Source organism: Musca vetustissima, unplaced genomic scaffold, assembly GCF_032173495.1.
Source record: "Musca vetustissima isolate MV318-11 ecotype Yass unplaced genomic scaffold, APGP_CSIRO_Mvet_v1 utg8147, whole genome shotgun sequence".
Lineage (NCBI taxonomy): Eukaryota > Metazoa > Arthropoda > Insecta > Diptera > Muscidae > Musca > Musca vetustissima.
In genome coordinates, this window is record NW_026874526.1 from 43,359 (window position 1) to 70,463 (window position 27,105).

At 35.5% G+C, this 27,105-nt stretch overlaps 1 protein-coding gene across 1 annotated transcript in view; it reads left to right on the forward strand.

Annotated features, from left to right (window-relative positions):
• Window positions 1-22,569: 22,569 nt before the first annotated feature.
• LOC133334241 (octopamine receptor beta-2R-like) overlaps window positions 22,570-27,105 on the forward strand; it is a 52,199-nt gene continuing 47,663 nt past the window's right edge. The window contains exon 1 of the mRNA XM_061542533.1: window positions 22,570-22,985. Coding sequence (XP_061398517.1) covers window positions 22,648-22,985 — 338 coding nt within the window. The 5' untranslated portion in view covers window positions 22,570-22,647. The remainder of the gene's footprint in view (window positions 22,986-27,105) is intronic.

Genomic DNA, 27,105 nt, shown 5'->3' on the forward strand with positions numbered 1-27,105 from the left:
GGATATATTAAACAGGACTATTAACATGAAATTGGATGAAATAAAATATGTGATATTTATCTAAATGTGAATCTACCTATATATCCATAAGTTATATAAATCGACTTCAATCAAATATAAATAGGTTATCTGTTGGGCTATGTCTGTACTTCTAGAAAACGCAACTACGTAATTCTATGATCAATTTTGTACGTTGTGCAAAATTTGATGTCAACCTGACTAGCATGAAGAGTTTGATGTCAAATTTACTTAAAATCGGGCGAAAATATATATGGAAGCTCTATCCAAATATATCGAAGGATATATAGGGACTTTGGTGCACCATTTATATGAAATCGGACGAAACTATATCTGAATCTGGGCCGATTTTCTCGAAACTGGGCAGACATCATTCTAGGCTCAATTCAGTACGTTATGCCAAATTTCCTGCAAATCGAAAGATATATAGGGACTTTGGGGCACCATTAACATGAAATCGGACGAAACTATATATGGGAGCTATATCTAAATCTGGACCGATTTTCGCGAAACTGGGCAGACATCATTCTAGCCTCAATTCAGTACGTTATGCCAAATTTCATGCAAATCGAAAGATATATAAGGACTTTGGTACACCATTTACCTTAAATCGGAGGAAGATATATACGGGAGCTATATCTAAATCTGAACCGATTTTCACGAAACTTTGCACACATCATTCTAGACTTAATTCAGTGCGCTATGCCAAATTTCGTGCAAATCGAAAGATATATAGGGACTTTGGTACGCCATTTACCAAAAATCGGCCGAAACTATATATGGGAGCTATATCTAAATCTGAACCGATTTTCCCGAAACTTGGCACACATCTTTCGTGGCTCAATTCAGTACGCTATGCCAAATTTCGTGCAAATCGAAAGATTTTCAGGGTCTAAAGTCCGTAAATCGGGCGAAACTATATATGGGAGCTATATCTAAATCTGAACCGATTTTCACGAAACTTGGCACACATCTTTCGGGGCTCAATTCAGTACGCTATGCCAAATTTCGTGCAAATCGAAAGATTTTCAGGATCTAAAGTCCGTAAATCGGGCAAAAATATATATGGGAGCTATATCTAAATCTGAACCGATTTTTCCCAATTTCAATAGGGTTCGTCCTTGGGCCAAACAAATGAGCTGTGCCAAATTTCATCCAAATCGGATCATAAATGCGACCTGTACTTTGTTTACAATTTAACATGGACAGACGGACAGACGGACGGACATGCATAAATCGATTCAGAAAGTGATTCTATGCATATTCTCAAAAGGAACCATGGGTCTATCTCGATTATTTTTGCCTGTTACAAACATATGCACAAAGACATAATACCCTGTACCACAGTGTGGTGAAGGGTATAAAAATTTAGAAAAGTGCCAGAAAAAAAGTGCTAAAAATGAATATGAAGGTATTTTATTAAAGTTTATAATAGATCTGTATTTTTTAGAACATTATTTATATACTAAAATACGAATAAGGAAATATAAATTAACAACTATGTCCGTCTGTACATTAACATTTGTAAACAAAGTACCCATAGCTATGAAACATTGTCACGATATTTTGCATATCCGGTTCTGACCAGTGGGGACACTTATTGTGTTTGGTAAAATCGGCCAATATTTGCCGGTTGAAGTCAACCAAAAGCATTTTATATGTTTTTCTGGTCTCTCTAGAGGTCATAAAATTCTACATGGTGGAAACCCTAATGAATAAGCATATTGAGTGAGTCAAATTGACCAAGACTTTTGTGTGAAAAATACAAAATGTGCATTCTATGCCGGACAGAGACCGGATGTGGGAGCTAAACGCAAATATTTACAGGGGTCTACCTATTCCAATAGTGTTTAGTGTTACCATCACTACCCTAAGGCGGAGTCTATATTAAATTTGTCATTCCTCGAAATATTCACCGGAAACAATACAAAGTCTATATATTCTTGATCAGATTAAAATTCTATGTCGAATTATGCATGTCCGTCTGTTGAAATCACGATAGAGTTCGCAGTATTTAAGATAATTTTGCACAGACGTACTAGCAATGTCCTAGGATGTTTGGTATTGCAAATGCCATATATCGGTCAAAGTATTGATCTAGCCCCCATATAACGGTACCGCCCAATATTTGGTATTTTGGAAACATTTTCCAATCGAACTGGCTGTAATTTGGTATGAATTTTGGGTTCTCATTGAATGACACATATCCGTACCCAAAATAATTAATATTGGCCCAAGTTTCAGTAACGGTACCTCCGGTATTCGCCATTCTAGGCATTTTGGACCGAATTGGCTGCAATTGAGTTAATATGGTACCCCCCAATATGGGAATTTTTGACACGTTTCCAAATCAAATTGGCTCTAATTTTGTTGGGTTGGATTTTCATCTCCCCACAAAAAATTATTAATATTGACCCAAATTGGGATTTTAAGAATTTTGGACAGGGTTTTCAAACGAATTATTTTTTATTATATAGATTTAAAACAAACCAAATTTTGGGACTTCAGTGACAATTTACATTAAATCGGACGAAATATGGGCGCTATATTTAAATCTGAACCGATTTTCACAAAACTTAGCACATCATTTTGGACATAATCCAGCAATCTGTGCCAAATATCGTACAAATCGAAAGATATACAGGGACTTTAGTACACAATTTACATTAAATCGGACGAAAATATATATGGATGCTATATCTAAATCTGAACCGATTTCTACGAAATTTAACATACATCATTCTAGACTCAATTCAGTACTCTATGTCAAATTTCGTGCAAATCGAAGGATATATAGGGAATTTAGTGCACCATTTACCTAAAATCGAACGGAAATATATATGGGAGTAATATATAAATCTGAACCGATTTTCACGAAACTTAAGACACTTTATTCAGTACGATATGCAAAATTTTGTTGAAATCGAAATTTATATAGGGACTTTGGTGCACCATTTACATAAAATCGGACGAAAATATATATGGTAGCTATATCTAAATCTGAACCGATTTTTCCCAATTTCAATAGGATTCGTCCATGGACCAAATAAATGAGCGGTGCCAAATTTCATTCAAATCGGATCATAAATGCATAAATGTTTACAACTTAACATCGACAGACCATCTAGTTTCCTTATACCAAAGACATAATTCCCTGTACAACAGTGTGGTGAAGGGTATAGAAACGGTTCCCATGTTGGTCTCGTACCCATCTCATCCAATTTAAAACACCATGTTTGTTCAAAGATGACCGTTACCGCTGGCAATATTCGACCCATTATTTCGATGTCGTCGGCGTAGGCGAGTAACAAATGTACAGAGTGCCATTTCTGTTCACATTGGCATCTAGTATGACATTTTCCAGCAGCATATTAAATAGGTCATACGAAAAAACTGTCACCTTGTCTAAATTTCGTTCGGTATTGAAGGCCTCTAAGAGGTCCTTTCCGACTTTAACTGCTTACCTTGTGCCAGTTAAAGTTATCCGGGAAACATGATGTACTAATCACCTGCATCTGACCACAGTTCATGGATAATTCGGCTTGTAATGCATCGGCATCTGCTGATTAATTGTGCAAATCTAACCTCATCTCTTATTGGTTTTAGGATATCTTCTTCACCGCTACTATTTAATACCAGAAGCTTTTCAAAATGTTCCTTTCAGATCCTCAACACGATGTCTGTATCTGTCACCTTTATCATTTCTACAGGAAGATGTGCCTGCACCAAAGCCTTCGGTTTGGTGTTTTACTCGTGTCTGAAATTTCCGGACTTCATTCTGACTCCTGTACATCTCGAGTTGCTCACGCTTACGTTTTTCTTGTTCTTTCTTCTTTTATCTGAAAATACGTTTCTCCTCTCTCCTTTCTTCCCGACAATTCTCCATCACATTACGTGTTGTTACTGTCTGCAGTGTTGCCCTATAAGCTGCGTTTTTCACATCAATAGCATTACGACACTCATTTCGTATAATAGGGTTCATGATGGTAGTTTGTGGTACCCAAATGTTGCTTTTGCTGCAGTTTGCAGAGAGTGGACAATCCTTTGCCATTGTACTTCTATATTATTATCGGGACAGGGAGGGCTTTCGTCAAGCTGGTGGGTAGGTTGAACGGAGTAGAATTCTGCTATCTGTTACGTTTGCAGCTTTTCGGCGTCGATTTTCCGTTTTACATTAGCTACATTAAGACGGGTGCGGACCTTGGCTGCCACAAGGTAATGGTCCGAATCGATATTCGCTCCTCGTATCGATCGAACGTGTAAAAAATGATATGAATGTATTCCGGCTATCACAACATCATCAATTTGAATTCCCGTTGCTTGATCAGGAGAAGTCGAGGTGGCCCTATGTATATCGAGATGCTTGTTGTCTTATGTCGTAATGCTCATGCTGTTGTCTTATGTTTCTTCATGGAGGCTGAATATTTTCCCTTCCGATTTTTGGATTAAAATCTCCTAGCAGATTTTTAATGTCATGGCCAGGGCAGGGGCCATACGCTGTTTCTAGGCGCTCGTAAAAATGCCTTTGGTATGTTTATCTTTGTCTGCCGTCGGAGCATGGATGCAAATAAGATTGACGTAGAAGAACTTCGCTTTTATACGGTTTATAGCAATTCGATCATCTACTGTAGTGAATCTAGAGACGATGCCAAATTCTTGTCTCGTTTCATGGCAGCTATAATACAGGGCGCAATCATCTGATTTACTTACGCCATTTCCTTTCCATCGCATTTCCTGTAAGGCGATAATATCGGTTTTGTACTTCTTGAGTACATCCGCCAAAGCGAAAACTGCGCCTGTTCTGTACAACGAGAGCACATTCCAAGTACCGATTCGCAGATCGTGGTCCTTTGTACATTTGCGGGGGTCGTAAACATTGAGGGGAATTTAGTTTTCTTTTTCCTTCCTTTTTCGTAGTAAGAGGTGTTTTCCGAGTGTGGGCAACTAACCCGACGCCTCAACCCATTTTTCTTTCGGGTGAACTTGCGGCACATATCAGCTCACTATTTCAACGGATGATAAAAGTAGATACCATAGGTGACACCGCGGGGTGGTCAGTGTCCACAGTTGAGATGAAAGGGGGACCAAAATAAGCTTGTACTAGGGATAAGTAAATCGTCTTTCGACTAATCGATTAATCTACTTTTTGTGTTGAAAAGTCTAAAAGTCGATGTCGACTTTTGATATTTGAGAAAATCGCAAAGTCGAATTTTCAAGATCGACTTTCGATTTTCTTCATAAATATTTGGTTTATCATGAAAAGGCCGAATTACACATTCCAGAACTTTATTTCATCTGTTGACAACAATTCTTATAAAAAATTAAGTTTTTAGTCGATTTTGCTTTAGTTGGTAAAAGTGGAAATTCGATTTTGAACATTTTTGAAAAATGGAAAGATCTAAAGGCGTCTTTTTAGTCAAAGGCAAAAATCGGAAAATCTAAAAGTCGACTTTTTGGTCAGAGGAAAAAAACGAAAAATCGACTTTTGCGATCCACTACGTATCCCTAGCTCGTACTCTCCCATGCTAAAGCTAATCAGAGCCGTTGCTTGGTATCTATAATCATGTTCAGATTAGATTAGGCCTTAAACTCATTACCATCCTAAAATAATACGTTACGGCTATATCTAATTTAGTCCGGGTTCCAAAATGTTATTCCTCACATTTTCTTTCAAAATTTAAAAACATTTCAGACAGTCTAATATATAATTTTAGTGTATAAAACTTGTAAAATTGTATAAAATTAAAAACTTATTCATAAATTAGTACTAATTATCCTTTTTTCATATTTTCTTTATTTACAGATAAATGCAGCCAAAGAATGCCACAACAACTTAACAATTATGAAAACAGCAAAATAAAATATAACATCTTGCTAAATTTATGTACAATTTATCTAAATGCTGTACATACACACTGAATACATTTAAGAGTACATATGCATGCATGTCAAATACGGACAAAAAGCAACGAGAAAAGGAAAATATTAATTCTTTGTTAAAGCAAACGAATGGCAACAAAAAATTATTGACAGCAGAAGCAACAGCGACACACAGACAGCGTCACAAAAAGAAACACAAAACAACAACAGCAACAACAAAAAATAAAAAAGTATAACCTTGGAAGGTAGCCAACTTTATCATAAATTCAAAATGACGAGGACTTTGTTGTTCATCATTATCATCGTCGTCGCCTTCATCATCATCATCACTACCACCATTACCATCACAACATCATCATCTTAATCATTAGCAAACCCTCTTCTTCGTCATTTTCTTCTCCTTCTGGCAGATGAATATGAACGCCGTGTGTGATTCAGTGGTAAGTCATTAGATTGTTGATGAGCTATGACTACCACTACTTGTACTGACTATGGCCATAACTGACGAGAATGTGAAATGACTGCTCCTCACATCGCATTCGTCGTCGTCAGCGGCCTCATCATCATGATAATTTCGTTTAATATAAGCCAAAATGGCAAAGACCAAAATCCAAAAGCCAACTAAACCAAACGCCATTTTATCCGACAGCAAACCCTGCCGCCACATAAATGTTGTTGGCCATCATCGTCGTCATCATAAGCGGCAGTAGCAGCAACATCTGAATGTGAACGATTCGAAACGACAAGTAACAGCAGGACTAACAACAGCAACACCAACAGAGGCGGCAGTGTGTTGGGATATTGCTGCTTCAGTTTGCTGCCACTGATGATGATGAAATGTAACAAATGGAATTAATAACATCATAAGCCATATTGTACCCAGGAAGGGCATTTTGTATAATAAGAGTAGTTTTATGAAGGGTTGCGCTTTTTTCTTCCTTTTTCGTTTTTTAAGTAAAGATAATTTAATGGGCTTTACCAATGGGCTTTTTGTTGTTGTTGTCGATTTCTTAAATATTGGTGGGAGATGAGATTGGCGATTTAAGCACACGTATAAGCATGTGTGAAATGAGAAATTTATGGGAGGGAGAGTTTCATAATGTGAGATAGATTTCCTAAAAGGAAAATACGGGTCATATGAATGTATGTAAATAGAAGAACTATTTTATAGATGCCACATATCTTCAAAAATAGAATAACTCTTCTTTCGAAACCTATGCTTGGTAAAGTTTGGTTCAAATTGGACACCCAATTCGCCTATTATTGTATTTATAAATATTAAAAATTTGTGGGGGAGGTACCAAAATGGGTCACATCTTTGAATTTGATCTTGGCTTTTTTAAACATAATATGTTATACAATGTTTGGTTCAAATGAAATAATCCGTCCGCCAGATATTGGATTGAAATATTGACAATTTTGACGTTTGTGGGGGAGTTACCAGAAGGAGTGGACCAATGGCTCCCATCTTAGGACATGATCTAGGCTTGGTAACTATAATATGTACAAAATGTACAAATATTCAAAAATATTCAAATCGGTTAGTTTGTTCCCATGATATTATACAATTTATTCTTAGCACAACTTTGTGAGGGAAGTACCAGAAGGAGTGGACCGATATTCCCCATCTTCAAACTTGAAATGATTTGGAAGAAACATTGCGATGTTATAATTGATATCAATTTAAAGGTCAACCACTCCCCTCGGATTTAATGTCCTTAAGAAGTAAATATTATATATTGTCACTGAATGTACATTTTGTAAGTTTCCTCACAAAAGTCTTGGTCCATTTGACCGATCTTTATCAAAACAGTCAACCATATTCTTCTTAATTGGAACCTCTGGAGCGACCAGAAAAATAGTCAAATATAGTGCTTTTGGTCCATTTCATCACCTAAATATTAGGTTGGGGGAAAAATCCATTATTTTATATGAACTATTGTAGGACTTAATTTAACATGCTTCGGAATGTCCGATTTGTTCAAATATGCACCGTTTTGTTGTATGAATTATTGCCATTTTAAAGGAGGTAACTTCATAATGCCTCTCCAATAGAAGTCTGGCTCTCTATTTGCAAAAAAACCCTAGTAGTCGATTTTCTAATCCTCCCTATATAGCAATTTTTTATCATTAAAGAAATGTTGCAATGCAAGAAGAAGATGATAATCGCTTGGTGCCAAGTCCGGACTGTATGGCGGATGCCTTAAAACTTCCCAACAAACTCCCGAAGTTTTGGCGAGTCACTGTAGATGTGTATAGCTGGTGGAACACGACACCTTTCCTGTTGGCCAATTCTGCCCATTTCTGGTCCAGATGTTGACAGCAACTCATAATAAATAATCCTCGTCCAGCCCCACCAAATGCATAGCAGAACCTTTCTGGCCGTAAGTTCTGGTTTGGCCACCGGTTGAGGTGTTTCACCGCTCTTTGACCACGGTCGTTTTCGCACAGGGTTATCGTATGTGATCCATATCTCATCTCCAGTCACCATCCGTTTAAGAAATAGGTCTCATTCCGTTGGCCAAGACTTCGCAGATGGAAATTCGACCCATCCTATTTTTTTCTGTTAATTGGTGTGGCACCCAAACATTGAGCTTGTTTTTGAATCCAGCTTTGTGTAAATGGTTTAAAACTGTTTTATGGACGATTTTTAGCTCTTGGGCGATGTTACAACTGCTTACATGCCGAATTACTTACTTAGACCATAGTAGCATATGTTGGCCAACACTATTCTTCTCCGGATTTAAAAACTGATGTTATTAGTTTTGTTTGGCGGCATCAAAATAAATAAAATCGAAGCAGTAGTTTTCAAGTTCAACAATTGGTCCGTTGATACCATCAGCTTGGCCTTCTCGCCACTTACTGTCAGTCCTACTTTGGCAGACTCCTTCTCAATTCGTTCAAAGGTGGCTGTTACCGCTCGCAAAGTACGACCCATTATGGCGATGTTGTCGGCGTAGGCGATTAAATATGCTGTTTGGTGTTTGCATCACGTATGACATTTTCCAGCATTAATTTTGCAGGAATGCCAAACGCAGACATGACTTTAAACACCTCTGAACGGATAGGCTTGTCGAATACGGCTTTATAGTCGACGAATAGTTGGAATGTGTAGATGTGTTTTTCACAGGATCTGACTCAGAGTGAAAATCTGGTCAATGGTGGATTTGCCAGGTCTGAAGCCGCATTGATAATAATTGATCCAATAATATCATGGACCACTGACTTCAGTCGTTCACACAGCACTCAGGATAGCACTTTATATGCAACGGAAAGGATATTGATTCATCTTTAGTTGACCACATCCTCTTTTGTGCATGGGACACAGAATGTTGCGGTTCCAATCTGTGGGCATTTGGTGCATGCTACTGATCAGCGTCTGACAACCGTTCTTGAATATTTTGGCTTGTAATCCATCGACATCTGCTGCTTTACTATTCTAAAGCCGATTAATTGTTATTCTGACCTCATCTTGGATAGGTGGTATACAATCTATACCGTCATATCTTATTGGTTCTGGGGTATCTTCTTCGCCGCCACTATTTGATACCAGAAGCTTTGCAAAATGCTACATTCAGACCTGTCACCAAGTTTTCTTATTCATCCCTGAAGGAATATGTGCTGCACCAAAGTCTTTGGCTTGGTGTTTTATTCGTTGGTTAAATTTTCGGACTTCGTTTTGACACCTGGTCTTTGGTACCCAATTGTTGTTTTTGTTGCAGTTTGTACAGAGTGGGCAATTCTTTGACATTGAGCTTTTTTTTTGTGGATTTACGACGTCGATTTTCCATGCTACATTAGGTCTTGTGGTCCAGGTGGTCTTGTGTATATCGACATGCTTGAATCTGGTGCTTCTAACTACCATGTGTTTTTGATACCACGTTTTGTTAAAAAAATCAGTACCAGTTCTTTAAGAAATAGCCTCAAAAATCCACGTCTTTGAATTTTTCCCTTTTGTTTTTCCCAAAGAAATAATTTTCAAAAAAATTCATTCCAATAATTATTAATTTTCTTCTCCACAACGGCGAATGGTGTGATGAAAAGTGTATAATTATACATTTTATATGTGACGATTAGCAACAACAATTGCACAACATAGTGAACTTTATGTACGACAGTCCCACCTTCTGTTGTTGTTGGTGCAACTTTAACAACAAAATACAATAAAAATCAAATTTATGGTGTGATGAACTCATTAAATGCTATCCTAACACGTGTGCGTGTGTTGTAGGTCACGCCTCCACTGGTCACAGTAACTGAAAACACATTTTTTATGACAAAAACACGTGTGAATATGTATTCGAGTAGTTTTATTTAAGTGACATTTTATGTTCTGTTGAAGAAAACAAAACACAAAACATAATTACAATTTAAGTGGCGATAATGTTAAACAAAAAAAAACTATTAAGAATTTTATGTACATTCCACTTATTTTTATTGGATTTTTTAAATATATATATTTTGGGGAATTTTGATGAAACGACAATGGAAATCTCAAGGTCAACAGCAATACTGTCACAGGTTAGGTTAAACTAATTTCAGAACGTTTTGTTCCTATCAGCCATATATTGGATCCTTGGTGCGTCATTTACTTGAAATCAATCTATAATGCAAGGGAGTTATATCTAAATCTCAACCGATTTTCTCGAACTTGGCACACATCAGTCTGGATTAAATTCAGTACGCTGTTCCAAATTTCGTGCAAATCGAAGGATATATAGGGACTTTGGTGCACCATTTACATGAAATCGGGCGAAACTATATATGAGAGCTATATCTGAATCTTGACCGATTATCACGAAACTTGGCAGACATCACTCTAGGCTCAATTCAGTACGTTATGCCAAATTTGATGTAAATCGAAAGATATATAGGGACTTTGGTGCACTATTTACATGAAATCGGACGAAACTATATATGGGAGCTATATCTAAATCTGGACTGATTTTTACGAAACTTGGCAGACATCATTCTACGCTCAATTCAGTAGGATATGCCAAATTTCATGCAAATCGAAAGATATATAGGGTCTTTAGTGCACCATTTACCTTAAATCGGACGAAACTATATATGGGAGCTATATCTAAATCTGGACCGGTTTTCTCGAAACTTGGCAGACATCATTCTACGCTCAATTCAGTAGGATATGCCAAATTTCGTGCAAATCGAAAGTTATTTAGGGACTTTGGTGCACCATTTACCTTAAATCGGACGAAAATATATATGGAAGCTATATCTAAATCTGAACCGATTTTTCCCAATTTCAATAGGGTTCGTCCTGACAGACGGACGGACGGTCAAACGGACATGCGTAAATCGACTTAGAAAGTGATTCTATGCATATTCTCAAAAGAAACCATGGGTCTATCTCGATTCCTTTTGCCTGTTACAAACATATGCTCAAAGACATAATACCCTGTACCACAGTGTGGAGAAGGGTATAACAATACTCCTCATATATTATTGTTTTGGTTCAATAATTGAAAACACTTCGACCAAAAAAACATACACCCACCTACACGACGAACGACACAGCGCAAATGTCATAAATTATGTAGTGTCGTTGTTTATGGAAATTACCTAATATTTATACAGTTTATTTATAAACACACACATAAAACACATATTTATATTTAGAATGACAAGAATACATAACACCACTTGGCAGAACACCGCTCCGCCATCATTTCCCCCTCATCGACATTATTGTCGTTATTGACATTCGTTTAATTTATTAAATAAATATTTATTGGCGAATTTATTTTTTGCAGCAATAATTGCTGATATTTCTAGCAAAGCGACACTTTGTGTTGTAGCCAAAAAGGAAAATTTTGTTGTGATTGCTTTTCGAATTTTCTTCTTTTTGTTTTGAGTGTTTGTGTGTATGATTGTGATTTATTTGCAACAGATGCTATTCAGAGAAGCTCACAGAGAGAGACCAGCAACAAAAAAAAAACAACGAAATTCATTTCACAAAATGTGCCAATGGGTGTGTTTTTCATTTATTTATTTTTTCTTTGGTGTTTTTCCTCAATTGTCATTTGCACTTCAGTGACAACAACAACGGAGGCGGCATGCTATGACGATAACAAAAAAAAAAAACTACGTTGATGAGTTCGAGAAAATCACAAAAAGGTGTTCAGGCGTTGCTAGGGGGTATGATGCTGATTTTTTCATTTCTGTGAGTTTTTTTCCTCTTGATTTTACATCATGAGGTGAGTGCCATGATATTGACAGTGACCAGTGATAAAGGTGTTGAATGATACATTGAACTGCTGAATTTTCAAGTGCAATTCATACAGTGGGAAATAAATATAGGGGGGTAGCAATGCAGTTGAATAATTGGGTTAGCTTTGGCGTGAAATCGAAAGAAACGTAAGTAGAGCTTCAGGAGACCCTTAGTTCTCCATTTGAAATTTCGTTGATTTTTTAGTTGTTTTTCTAATTAAAGAAATGACTTCTTTTCGACAACGGGCATTATTTCCGACCACTGCACTATAGGTAATTTGCCCTGTTTTTAGGAAAAAATTAATAACAGCGGTTTTAAACGATTTTTTGACTTTTTAAATTATGTATATGTACAAGAAAGAGAAAACGCAGATTTCTACAGTAAAAACCGGATATAACGAACAACGGTTATAAGCAACTACACATATAACGAACAAAGCTAATACTTTCTCAGATATTTTCATTAGTTTTATTATACACAACAAACGGTTGAAAACGATTAGGGCAGTAAGTTAATAAAATTTTGACCCCGCGATTAAATTTTTAAAGGAATAATTATTACAATGTCGTATGTTTTTGCAGAATGCATTAATAACTATTAATACAGTGCCCATTAATACTCCTTAAGGACATTAATATGTAAAAGTGAGATAGAACCATGCTTACTACAGTCGAACACGATTATAGTAAACACTGGATATACTGAACAAAATTTTTTTATATGCCACATTTTTATTTTTAATCAATCCTGAAAAATGTAAAAAAGTAAATGTTTTATGGTTTATTTTTTAAGGGGAACTCAAACCCGCCATTTTCTGTTCTCCACTATTTAGATTTTTTTCTCATAATCTTTCCTTCGACAACCTATTTGCGGCTTAAGAGTCACGTTATTTGTTTTGTAATCAAAATTCGTGCGTATTCGTTTTTTCGCGGAAAAATTCTATCTTCTTATGTCATAGGGTGCATCTTGACAAATGCATGCAAAATAACCTAATTTCCTATTTTAATTTGACGTATTTTTCGTCCATATTGCTGTTTTGACAATTTTACTTGCGGGGACGTTGTGAACAACAATATGTTTCCTTGCTTTTATTTCTTTCATAAAACCAAATATAGAAAATATTATTGTTATTTATTCTGAAGTTCCCTACAAAGAACTGATATATCTTGAAAAACGCAAAAATCGCAATATGAGACCTATTGGAATCAATTTAGAAGGCTTTCATTAATATATTTCAGTTGTCAAAAGATCAGACAAATTTAAACATTTTAGTAAAAGTCTATCTAAAATGACTTATGTGTAAAAAATAGAAACATTTCTTTTATTATAGTCAACTATGTAAATTTCGAATCGCTACACAAACGTATTAACAAATATTATATATTAAATAAATAGCGCACACCACCGTTAATACTCTCCATGTTTAATTTTTATGTTTATGCTTTGAATTTAGCGGTTTTAAACGTTTTAAAATACGCCTTGATTTGTTAAATTTTTTTTATTTCTTTAATTTTAATTTCACAGTTTAGAGTTTGGCAACGATTTTTACCGCTTTTAAAACACTTTTACGCAAAAAATCTTACAGATTCATAAAATTTGACATGTTTTCTTTTTAATGACATCAAAAAAGATTTTATTTTCCAAAATTTAAAAAATGACTTTTTGCCCAAAAATCTGTCCAAATTACCTATGGTGCACTGGAACATCCGAATTTCAAAAATTCTAACGTGATTAGAAATTCTAACGTGACTAGAATTGTTAAGTTAACAGAAAAACCAGTAAGGAAAGTAGTAAAGTCGGACGGGACCGACTATATGATACCCTTCACCACTATGGGTATATTAACATTAACATAACATAAAATTGGATGAAAAAAAAATGTGATATTTATCTAAATGTGAATCTACCTAGATCTATTCATAAAGTATGCCAATCGACTTCAAACAAATATAAATACAAAACGAAACTACGTAATTCTATGCTCAATTTTGTACGTTGCTCAAAATTTGATGTCAATCTGACTAACATGAGGAGTTTGATGACCAATTTACTTGAAATTGGGCGAAAATATATATGGAAGATCCATCCAAATATTAAGCGATTTTAAACAAACCTGTCACAGGTTAGGTTATACTAATTTCAGAACTTTACTATCAGCCTATTGGTTCCTTGGTGCGTCAATTACTTAAAATCAATCTATAATAAAAGGGAGCTATATCTAAATCTGGACCGATTTTCACGAAACAAGGCAGACATCACTTTAAGCTCAATTCAGTACGTTATGCCAAATTTCGTGCAAATCGAAAGATATATAGCGACTTTGTTGCACCATTTACCTGAAATCGGACGAAACTATATGTGGGAGCTATAAAGAAATCTGGACCGATTTTCTCGAAACTTGGCAGACATCACTCTATGCTCAATTTAGTACGTTATGCCAAATTTCGTGCAAATCGAAGGATATATAGGGACTTTGGTGCACCATTTACATGAAATCGGACGAAACTATATATAGGAGCTATATCTAAATCTGGACCGATTTTCTCGAAACTGGGCAGACATAATTCTAGGCTCAATCCAGTACGTTTTGCCAAATTTCGTGCAAATCGAAAGCTATATAGGGACTTTGGGGCATCATTTACATGAAATCGGACGAAACTATATATGGGAGCTATATCTAAATCTGGACCGATTTTCTCGAAACTTGGCAGACATCACTCTAGGCTTAATTCAGTACGTTATGCTACATTTCGTGCAAATCAAGAGATATATAGGGACTTTGGGGCACCATTTACATGAAATCGGACGAAACTATATATGGGAGCTATACCTAAATCTGGACCGATTTTCACGAAACTTGGCAGACATCATTCTAGACTTAAATGATTAGGCTGTACCAAATTTCGTGCAAATCGAAAGATATATAGGGACCGTTTAAATTAAATCGGTTAAATATATATATGGGAGTTATATCTAAATCTGAACCGATTTTTCCCAATTTCAATAGGGTTCGCCGATTTTCACGAAACTTGGCAAACATCACTCTAGGCTTATTTCAGTACGTTATGCCAAATTTCGTGCAAATCGAAAGATATATAGGGACTTTGGGGTACCATTTACATGAAATCGGACTAAACTATATATGGGAGCTATATCTAAATCTGGACCGATTTTCACGAAACTTGGCAGACATCATTCTAGACTTAAATGATTAGGCTGTACCAAATTTCGTGCAAATCGAAAGATATATAGTGACCGTTTACATTAAATCGGTTATATATATATATATATATATATATATGGGAGCTATATCTAAATCTGACCCGATTTTTCCCAATTTCAATAGGGTTCATCCTTGGGCCGAATAAGTGACCTGTGCCAAATTTCATCCAATTCGGATCATAAATGCGACCTGTACTTTGCTCACAAAAATACATGGACAGACAGACGGACGGACGGACGGACATGCATAAATCGACTCAGAAAGTGATTCTATGCATATTCTCAAAAGGAACCATGGGTCTATCTCGTTTCCTTTTGCCTGTTACAAACATATGCACAAAGACATAATACCCTGTACCACAGTGTGGTGAAGGATATAATTAATAAACACAAACCCCATTAGAAAATAAGGATAATCTATCGCCAGATGCTGTCACAATAAATCGGTTATATCTTCAAGATTTGTTGAGATTTTCACTTGAAATTTTAAAGACATATTTTCGAATTAGTGTAGATTGGAAATACCTAATAATGGTAGGAGATCTAAACAAATGGTTATCATATCTAAAACAACATCAGTTGGGAAATGCTACCTGATCACTGTGTTTTAAAATAAAGGGTATCAAACTACTGCAGGTTACCTAAAAATTTGTCAAAAAATTGATCTTCCATAGTTAGTTCACATTTGTGTACAAAATTATTGTCTTACAAAAAAAAAAAAATATCTACATGATCGAATTTCAGTTATTTTTGCCGATTTATAAAAATATTGAAAACCTTAAAATATAGATCCCTTGCATGTACTAACGTTCGGAAAACTATCAGCATATCGGCAAGCCACAAATTTCATTTTTATACCCTCCACCATAGTATGGAGGGTATATTAATTTTGTCATTCCGTTTGTACCTCATCGAAATATTCATTTCCGACCCTAAAAAGTGTATATATTCTTGATCAGGGTAAAATTCTAAGACGATCTAGCCATGTCCGTCCGTCTGTTGTAATCACGCTATCTTCTGAAGGAATTGAAATAGGGTGCTGAAATTTTGCATAGGGTTGTCTTTTGTCTGCAGGCAGGTCAAGTTCGAAGATGGGATATATCAGTCCACGTTTAGGCATAGCTCCCGTATAAGGGTACCCGCCAAATTTCGGTATTTTTGGGTTCTTGAGCACGTTTTTTAGCTGAATTCGCTGGAATTTGGTACATTGGGTTCTTATTGGGTACTAAATGTCCGTACAAAAAATTATAAATATAGGTCCACTTTTTCTAGTAGCTCCCATATAACGGTACCTCCTAATTTTCAGTATTTTGGGGGTCTTAATCGTATTTTTGCACCGAGTTGGCTGTCATTTAGTATTTTGAGTTCATAATAGGTTCCAAATCTCTCCACAAAAAATTATGAACATAGGTCCATTTTTTCGGGTAGTTCCCATATAAGGGTACCCCCAATTTTCGGTATTTTGGGGTTCTTGAGCGCATTTTTCAACCGCATTCGCTGCAATTTGGTATTTTGTAGTCGTATATGGTAACAAATCTCTCCACCAAAAATTATTAATATTCGCCCCCTTTTTGGGCTAGTCCCCATATAACCCCATTTTTTATATAAAAATCGTTATCTGATTTGTTCTGTGTTTTGGGTTTGGTTCTAAGACTCTGTTGTAATATTTTCACCTGCGGAGGACCTCGAGATAAAAAACTAGAACGTAAGGTTCGATAATGAACTATAACCCGCATTTAGACCTAGCCCCTGTGTGGGAGGTACCAGAAGGAGTGGACCGATATCCCCCATCTTTGAATTTGAACTAAGTTTTGAAGAAATAATAAGATGGGCAAAGTTTGGATGAAATTATAATTTTCTGAAACGGATTTGGTCCAAAGAAACTTGGTGTCTAGAATCAATATTTCGGTGAGGCACATTTTCACGGTGTTAAATTGTATACACCCTTATTAGCCATAAGGCAGAGGGTATAATTATCCAAATTTCTGAAATTTGTATTATGGTTTAATTAATCCCTTTTTAGAAATGTCGGTATAGGTCCACTTTTTGGTATGTTCCCTATATTTTCATTTCTAGTACATGTCAGTATATCTATGGTGGAGGGTATCCAAAGTTCGGCCCGGCCGAACTTAACGCTTATTCACTTGTTAAAACTACTGGCATCTTGAGCAGTTGTTACTAATCCAATGTAAGTCATCGTCGAATCAGAAGATACACAAAATTGCCACTTAACTAGGTATATCCTCCATATTAAGCGATCTGTACACTTTTTTTCTGTGTGTGTTGTAAATATATTTACAGACATTTTTTAATGAGCCGTTGACCCACCCGTCTACTCTTGTTCGTTTATCGATTTTTTACAGAAGCCTTCATGAAGCAGTCGCCATGTAATCATGGCTCGATTTTCAACTAAATTGTTTTTATACCCTCAGCCTTATGGCTAATGAGGGTATATACACTTTGAGTCCACTCCATTGCGTACCTTCCCCACATATGGTCAACATTTACAATATTTATAAATACAATATCAAATAAATTGAATGTCCGATTTGAATCAAACTTTCTACAAACTATTATCTTCACCAAGCCTAAATCAAGTCCGAAGATGGGACCCATTGGTTTACTCCTTCTGGTACTTTTTCCACAAATGCTTAAATTGTTCAATATTTACAAATCCTATACCATGCAAAAATAATGCTAGAATTGAACGAAACTTTGCAAAATCTATTATCTTTACAAAGCACAGATAAATTCCCAAAGTGGGACCCGAAGACCTCTACGAAGCCATAGGCTGAGGGTATATATCTGTCGGCAATACCAAATGACAATTTTTACTTTTTATGCCCTTCACCACACTGTGGTACAGGGTATTATGTGTTTGTGCATATGTTTGTAACATGCAAAAATAATCGAGATAGACCCATGGTTCCTTTTGAGAATATGCATAGTATCACTTTCTGAGTCGATTTATGCATGTCCGTCCGTCCGTCTGTCGACTTTAAATTGAAAACAAAGTACAGGTCACATTTATGATCCGAATTTGATGAAATTTGGAACAGTTAATTGGTTTGGCCCAAGTACGAACCCTATTGAAATTGGGAAAAATCGGTCCAGATTTAGATCTAGCTCCCATAAATATTTTCGTCCGATTTAAGGTAAATGAGGTACCAAAGTACCTAAATATCTTTCGATTTGCACGAAATTTGATACAGCCCACTGATTTTGGTCTAGAATGATGTGTGCCAAGTTTCGTGAAAATCGGTTCAGATTTAGATATAGCTCCCATATATAGTTTCGCCCTATTTTAGGTAAATGGTGCACCAAAGTCCCTGAAAATCATTTGATTTACACAAATTTTGGCATAGCGTATTGAAGTGAGTCAAGAATGACGTGTGCTAGGTTTCGTGAAAATCGGTTCAGATTTAGATATAGCTCCCATACATAGTTTCACCCGATTTAAGGTAAATGGTGTACCAATGTCCCTATATATCTTTCGATTGGCACGAAATTTGGTATAGCCTACTGAATAAGGTCTAGAATGATGTGTGGTAAGTTTCGTGAAAATCGGTTCAGATTTAGATATAGCTCCCATATATATTTTTGTCCGATTTAAGGTAAATGGGGTACCAAAGTCCCTATATATCTTTCGGTTTGCACGAATTAGGTCTAGAATGATGTGTGCTAAGTTTCCTGAAAATTGGTTCAGATTTAGATATAGCTTCCATATATAGTTTCGACCGATTTTAGGTTAATGGTGGACCAAACTTATTTATTGAGATTAAATTTTAAACAGTGCAGCACACCGAATAGCGTGTGTCAAGTTTGCTTTAAATCGATTTTCACAAATATGTCCCACTGTGCGCAAACGACTCTAAACTTGCCCAAATGAAATGAAATTTAGCATAGGTTCCAGAAAGATATAAAAATCACATATTTAAGTTCATTCAATTTCATGTCAAAATTCCTTCAAAAAGGCGACGTCTTTTTGGATACATATGTACCCAAAGTGGTGAAGGGTATCATATAGTCGGCGCAGTCCGACTTTACTACTTTCCTCATTAAAGTACAGGTTGCATTTACAATCTGATTTCGATGAACTCCCAATATTGGTTTGATTGAGACACAATTATGCACAGAGTACTGACATATCTTCTGATTGATGTCCGTGAAGTTTTGTTGAAATCGGTTCAGATTTAGATATAGCTCGAATGTATGGTTTCGTCCGATTAAGACAAAATTTTGTAGAGAGTTCAGAATTAGGTCCTGATTACTGTATGCGAAGTTTCGTTGGAATTGGTTCAGTTTTAGATATAGCTCTCATACATAGTTTCGTCCGATTTTGTGAAAACGGAGCACCACAGATCCTGTTCTATTTGAACGATATTTTATTGTTGAAATCGGTTCAGATGTAGATTCCGATAGCTCCCACATATATTTTGTGTGATTTTATGCAAACTTTGCAAATGGAGGAGCCTATGTCTATTCGCTTTGCATGAAACTCCGACATTGAAACTATCCTTACTGGTTTTATTGTGATTTAAACAGGCAGACATACGGACACATAGAATTTTATTCTGATCAATAATATAATCTTTGGTGAATAATCGGTGTGTTGGAAATGGAATGACAAATAAAAAATGGGGATTTTATATAATATTCAAATTCATAACTTTAGCAATATCCTCTAATGGATTTTGTTATTATTTGCCATTTATCATTCCTTATGGACCCCACATCTGATTTGGCTGTAAATTGTCAAATTGGGTACTTTATGGTTCCTCTAAAAATCTTGACCTATATTTCACTTTTTTGCAAGAACAATTTTAAATATTTGCAATTTGTTAGCTAATATGCGTGCATTTTTTTTTAATTTTATAGAAATATTTTATGATTTCATAAATATTTTATAAGTTAAGTTTATTGAAAATATTTAATAATTAAATTAAAATAATTTTTTTTACCAAATTCGTCCCACAGTGCAGTGAGTATATATAGCAAAACAATGCGATCAACTTAATTTGTTTCAGCAATTATTTACAAATTATAAACAATTGGTTTATTAACCCGAATAATAATCTAGCCTGTACAGAAAAAAAATCAAAATCAAAATCAAATTGTTGAACACCCTGTTGCCGGCATAACAAACATACAACGACGACATACACAAATGTTGTTAACAAAAAACAATTTAATTTATTTATTTGTTATTTTTTTCTTTTCTTGTTTTCTATTTTAGCGCATAATGGCAACACCAACGGAAATAAAACTACAAGAGCATCGACAGCACCAACAGCAGGAACAACAATTAAGCAAAAGAATTAAAATTTTAATTTAGACTAACACAAGTAGTGTGAAAAAGAAGAAAACTGAACTGAAAATAAATTTAAAAAAAGCAAACAAAAACAAAATTTAAATAAGAATCAACACAAAAAAAAATTGAAAATAGAATAAAATCAAGAGCAGCAACAACAATTAACGAAAATATTTAAATTAGAAATACAACGACTTTTGAGAGTGAAATAAATAAAATAAAATTGAAAAAAAATATATTTTTTGTTTTTATTTTTGCTACAAAGAAAGAAGAAGCAAAAAAATAAAAACGGAACATACACCAGCCCACGCCACTCTAGCCCCAATATCAGCACGAGCTATGTCGTTGAGCGGTGTGACCGCAACCTCGACCATCATTCTCAGCAACAACATCATCCACATCAACACAGCACAACACGATGAGGGAAATTTCTCCAATCAATGGCATTAGCCATAGCCAATACAAAAACAACTACAACAGCAACAAGAACAACAACAACCATAATACAATCATAAAGAACAACGCCACCTCAAAAATATATAATCAAAAAAATAAATGTTTGAAATTTTGAAAAAAATAATATTTTAAAATAAAAAAACAAATATCGAATCGAATATAAGTAAACAAATACAACAACAATACAAAAACAGTGTAGAAATAGAAAAAAAAAACAAAAAGCATTAGAGAGACATCTCTTGGCACCGCATACCCAAAATGAAAAGCAAAAAATCGCAGAGTTTTTCACTTTCGGTGGTGGTGAACGTTTATTGTCTTCATCATTTTTTGGAAAATTAAGACTTTGAATAAAAAAATTTTGAAATCGTGTCCTCAGTCGTCGACGTCGGATGGCATAAAAACAGATAAACGCGCGCGTGTGTTTTTCCCCAGCTACAAAATTTTAGCAACGTGATCCGAAAAAAAATAAAAAAAGTGGTTACAAAAGGTGTACCTACCTCGACAAGTGTATGGAAAAATAAAATAAAAATAATTGCAGATTTTCACTACGAAACCAATAGCAAAACAACCAAAAGGGAAAGTGAAAATGTGAAATGCAAAACGAAAATAGTGAGAGATAATAATAAACAAAAGAAAACAGTGAAGAAAATAAAACCAAAAAAAATAAATAATAAATAAATTAAAAATAATTTAAGAAACCAAAAATTTAAAATAATTTTAAAAAAATATTAATTTTTTTAAGAAACCCCAAATCAAAAAAAATCTTATCAAAATAATCATAAAAAATTGAGAAACCAAAATAATAAAAATATTTGTAATGTCTACAAAATTTAAAAATCCCCACAACTCATTTACACACTACAACAACAGTAACAACAACATAAACTACTACAACACTACAACAGAGACTACAAGCCAAGCAATAGCATTACATGGGAACGATACAACGACAACTTTGGCCCCACCAAAGCCACCAGGAACAACAAGGGCGGTGGAGGTTTGCCATGGGCCAGAGGAGGTGGTGGAGGTCGAAAATGGTGATGCAGCAACCAGCAAAACATTCAAACAAAATGTCTTACATCGAATAAGGCGGCATCATCATCATCACCATTGTAGGTCGGCGTCAACGAAAACCAAAGATTTAATAGCAAACCAAATACCTGCAGCATACTCCACAACAGCACCCTCATCATCAGCAGCAGCAGTAACAACAACATCAACACCATTGGCATTTGAGACAGAGACTTCCTCAACAACAGAAACAACAAATTCACATAAACTTCCAGCAACCCCCATCACCTCCACCACCACCACCAGCAATGCAACCACAAGAAAAAGTACAACAACAAAATGTCTAGCCACCACACTGGCTGCCACATTTTGTTATGCCGCCAATAGCATAACTGCTGTTGCCGGTGCTGCTGCTGCCCATGCCACACGATCATCATCATCACATAACTCAGTACAACCGCCACCACCTGCTCCTGCGCTCTCCACATTTCTTTCCTACGATGCAGATGTACCGCATTCCATGTCATTGCTAGACGGCTCACTGGTGGCCCAGCAATTGGAAGAGGCTTCAACGTCCGTCAATAACACCACCGCTGCTGCCGCTCAATATTTACACAATGCAGCGGCGGCCACTGCCACATCAGCATTGGCTGCTGCAGCAGCCGCTGTTAATTCAACATTTCTAGATGATACCGGCGGCGGTGGCAGTGGCAATGACACTATGTCCGATTCGAGTGGCGATTGGCTGGACGATTTGGCATTGATAATGAAGGCTTCCGTAATGTTGATAATCATTATTGCCGCCATATTTGGAAATTTACTTGTTATTATTTCTGTGATGCGTGTTAGAAAATTAAGGTGAGTGGAAATTAAATTTATGTTGACTTTTTATTTATTTGAAGAAAAATTAATGTTTGAATAATGAAAGAATGTTTTTTTGAATAATGAAAGAACCGAAGCTTTAATATACCCTTGGATGTACATCTACTTTGGTAACAGAATGCGGCAATTGCCTTCTACCTATCTAGAAATGGGTCAAAACAGGGATTATTAGAACATGAACCAATATAAACCAGTAAGGAAAGTAGTAAAGTCGGACTGGGCCAACTATATTATACCCTTCACCACTTTGGGGATATTCTACATATGTATCTTTACAGATGTCGTCTTTTTGAAGGAACATTGACATGAAATTGAACGAACTTAAAAATGCGATCTTTATATAAAAGTAAACCGACTAACATCAATCCTTAAACATGCCATTCTGCAATCTATTCCATACTTTGTAAATAGACTTAAAGCAAACTTCACTGTTTAAAATGTAATATCAATCAAGCACCCATTGATTATTTGGTTTACAATCAACATAAATATGTCGAAATTATATATGGAAGCTATTCTATATCTAAACCAATTTCAAGGAAACTTGGCCGATATTAACTTCAGTACGTTTTGCCAATCGACCTAACTATGGGTCTTTAGTACACCATTTACTTAAAGTATATATAGAGGCTATATGTAAATCTGAACCAATTTCAAGAAAACTTGACACACGAAAGGTTATAGTAACTTCAGTACATTGTACAAAATTGTGTGCGGCTCGGCCAATCTTTGGTTCTTTAGTGCACAATTTACATTAAATCGGACGAAAATATATATTGGAGCTATATCTAAATCTGAACCGATTTTAACACATCATTCTGGATCCAATTCAGTACCCTATGGCAACCTTCGTGCAAATCGAAAGATACATAGGGACTTTGGAGACCCATTTACCTTAAATCGGACGAAACTATATATGGGAGCTATATCTAAATCTGAACCGATTTTCTCGAAACTTGGCACAAATTATTCTGGACCCAATTCAGTACTCTGTGCCAAATTTCGTGCCAATCGAGAGATATAGAGGGACTTTGGTGCCCCATTTACCTTAAATCGGACGAAAATATATATGGGAGCTATATCTAAATCTGAACCGATTTTTCCCAATTTCAATAGGGTTCGTCCTTGGGCCAAATAAGTGACTTGTGCCAAATTTCATCCAAATCGGATCATAAATGCGACCTGTACTTTGTTTACAATTTAACATCTACAGACGGACAGACGGATGGACGGACACGCACAAATCGACTCAGAAAGTGATTCTATGCATATTCTCAAAAGGAACCATATGCCTATCTCGTTTCCTTTTTCCGGTTACAAACATATGCACAAAGACATAATACCCTGTACCACAGTGTGGTGAAGGGTATAAAAATATGCGAGTTGGTATTTTACCCCTTAAGAACCTGAAACCCTAAATTACAGTAAATTACGTGTACAGATAATTTTTTGTAGGAAGAGAAATATATTCTGATCAAGAATGTATATTCTAAATTGGGTCTCCGGGGAATATTTCGATGCAAAGCAAACAAATTGAAAAATGTTATAGAAGGTAACAAATAATTTAAACCCAGAAATGCATAATTAAAAAAGAGAATTACTCGGTCTCAAACCTAGATAAAACACATAAGAGACATAAGAAATGCAATTGTAGTTGTAATTGTGGCTTCTAGAGCGAATAGAAAACCCGACGAAAATAATTTCTGTATATTTAATTCCCTTAATACCATTTAATGATCATGCATCGTCCTTTACCATAACTGGCACATCCAAAAAAATGTCCTAGACCTTAGGGCTACACTTCCGCCCTATACGTAGACCATCTTAAATATTTATGTATAATCCCTTATCCGAGTACATGCATTTGACTGTATCAGTTTAAAGGTCAACTACTCCTCTTGGATATATCGTCAAATTCTCCGGTCTATGTGCTTCAGGAATAAATATATACATCATACAATGCAAACATTTCCACTTTTCACGCAAAAGTCAGAGTCCATTTGACCCGCTAAATATTGACCGATCTTTATCAAAACAGACACGCTTATTCTTTGGCCGATCCCCTTTTCTGTGATGTTCGGGTCATTTTTATGGTCTCTAGAGCGAGCAAAAAACAGACAAAAATAAAGCGTTCGTCGTGTCCATTGGTCCATAACTGTGGCCTGTATCCCGTTTACAAATTATAATGGGCAGGCGGATGGACACACATGTCTAGATCGACTCACTGGTATTGAAACTGGTATTTGCGGGAGACACATTTGTTTTCGTGTCCAAGAGTATATGCCCTCCTTAGCCTTAAGGCTTAGGGTGTAACAATTTTACCTTTAGTGAATTTGGCTCTGTGGGCTATTTTTTAATCACATACAAAGATATTATTTTGTATACGATCATCATATTGGCATTTCCGGAAAAGTTACCACCAAAGTCAAAGAAATTGACTTTCGGTCAATGCCCGCATTGATTCTATAAGGACGTATGTTAAGTTCGGTTGAAATCGGTTCAAATTTAGATATAGCTCTCATATATATTTTCGTCCGATTTGAAGTCAACGGTGCACCAAAATTAGACCGATTCACACAAAGTACTGACTTTTGCGTTCAAGTTTCGTCGAAACACGTTCAGATTTATACATAGCTCCCATATGTATTTTCGTTTGATTTTTATTAAAGATACAAAAATTGGCCGATTGTCACAAAATTGTATGCATCGTACTGAAGTATGAAAAAAATCGGTCAAAAAATTTTATTAATGCTGAATGAAATGAAATTTTGCATATGTTACAGAATGACATGTTTATGGATTAAAGTGGGTTCACATATTAAACTTCGTCAAACTCCATGTCCTTCAAAAATGGGAAGCCTGTTAAGATGCATTTCTTGAATGTATCAAATTTGTCGAAATTGTCCTTCTGAGTCCTTTTTATACTGATACAGATATATTTAGTAATCACCAAAAGTTTTTCCTCAATGAAATTGCATTTCGATTCACCTTCCCTTCATTATTGTTGAAAGATGGAGATTGGACTCCCTTCACATACTCCTCATATAGTTTTTAGATTTTAAGTAAATATATTTGGTTGAGGAAAAAGAAATCCATTATATTTATATGAAATATAGGACTTTGTTTAACATGCTCTCTATAGGACTTTGTTTAACTGCTCTCTATTTGCAAAAAAAAAAAAAAAAAAACTTTAGTAGTCGATTTTCACAATCATCCCTAAATACCAATTTTTTATCATTAAAGAAAAGTATGATAATCGCTTGGTACCAAGTCCGGACTGTATGGCGGATGCATTAAAACTACCCAACCAAGCTTTCGAAGTTTCTGGCGAGTCACTGTAGATGTGTGTGGCCTAGCGTTGTCCGCTTGGCTTGCATTTTCGCCTTTGTCAAAGAAAAACTCTAAAATGCACCGAATTTTCTCTTTGTTCACTTCCATTTTTAGTACCCTGTAAATCACAACTGAATGCACCAAACAAAAAACAGCAAAGTATTTTTTTATTTTTTTTTTTACTGCGAAATGTCACCTTTCCAAAGAGCATAAATTTGAAATTGTTTGATCGATACTTTACGAAAAACGTATCAGTACATTCATCTCCCGAAAAAATAATGGATTTCATTTTCCCCAATCTAATATTAGGATTCATATCAGCAACAGTTTTTTTTATTATATAGCTTCCCTTTTCCCCTTTTTAAAGGATATTCATTTTTAGGCTTTCTGTTTAGCACATGATCAACCAAATATATACCCTAAGATGTTATTAATATTCGTAGCATGTCAAATAGACCAAGACATTTGTGTGAAAAATTGCACAATATGCATATTATGGCGTATTTTTTGGCGTAGTTGATCTTTCATATCAAAGCTATTGATGTGAAAGAACGGATATGAGAGATACGCTGAATATTGTAAACGTGTCTACGCATTCTTATATGCTTTAATATTACTATTTCCACACAAGACAATGTAAATATCACGAGATTGTATACATGCTCAAGGTTTAGCTTTACAGAAGTTAAAGTTCAGGGCTTTTGTATTTTTTCCATAAAATAATTCTCTTGTTTCCTTAATAGGTCAAGTCCACGATTTTTGTGTA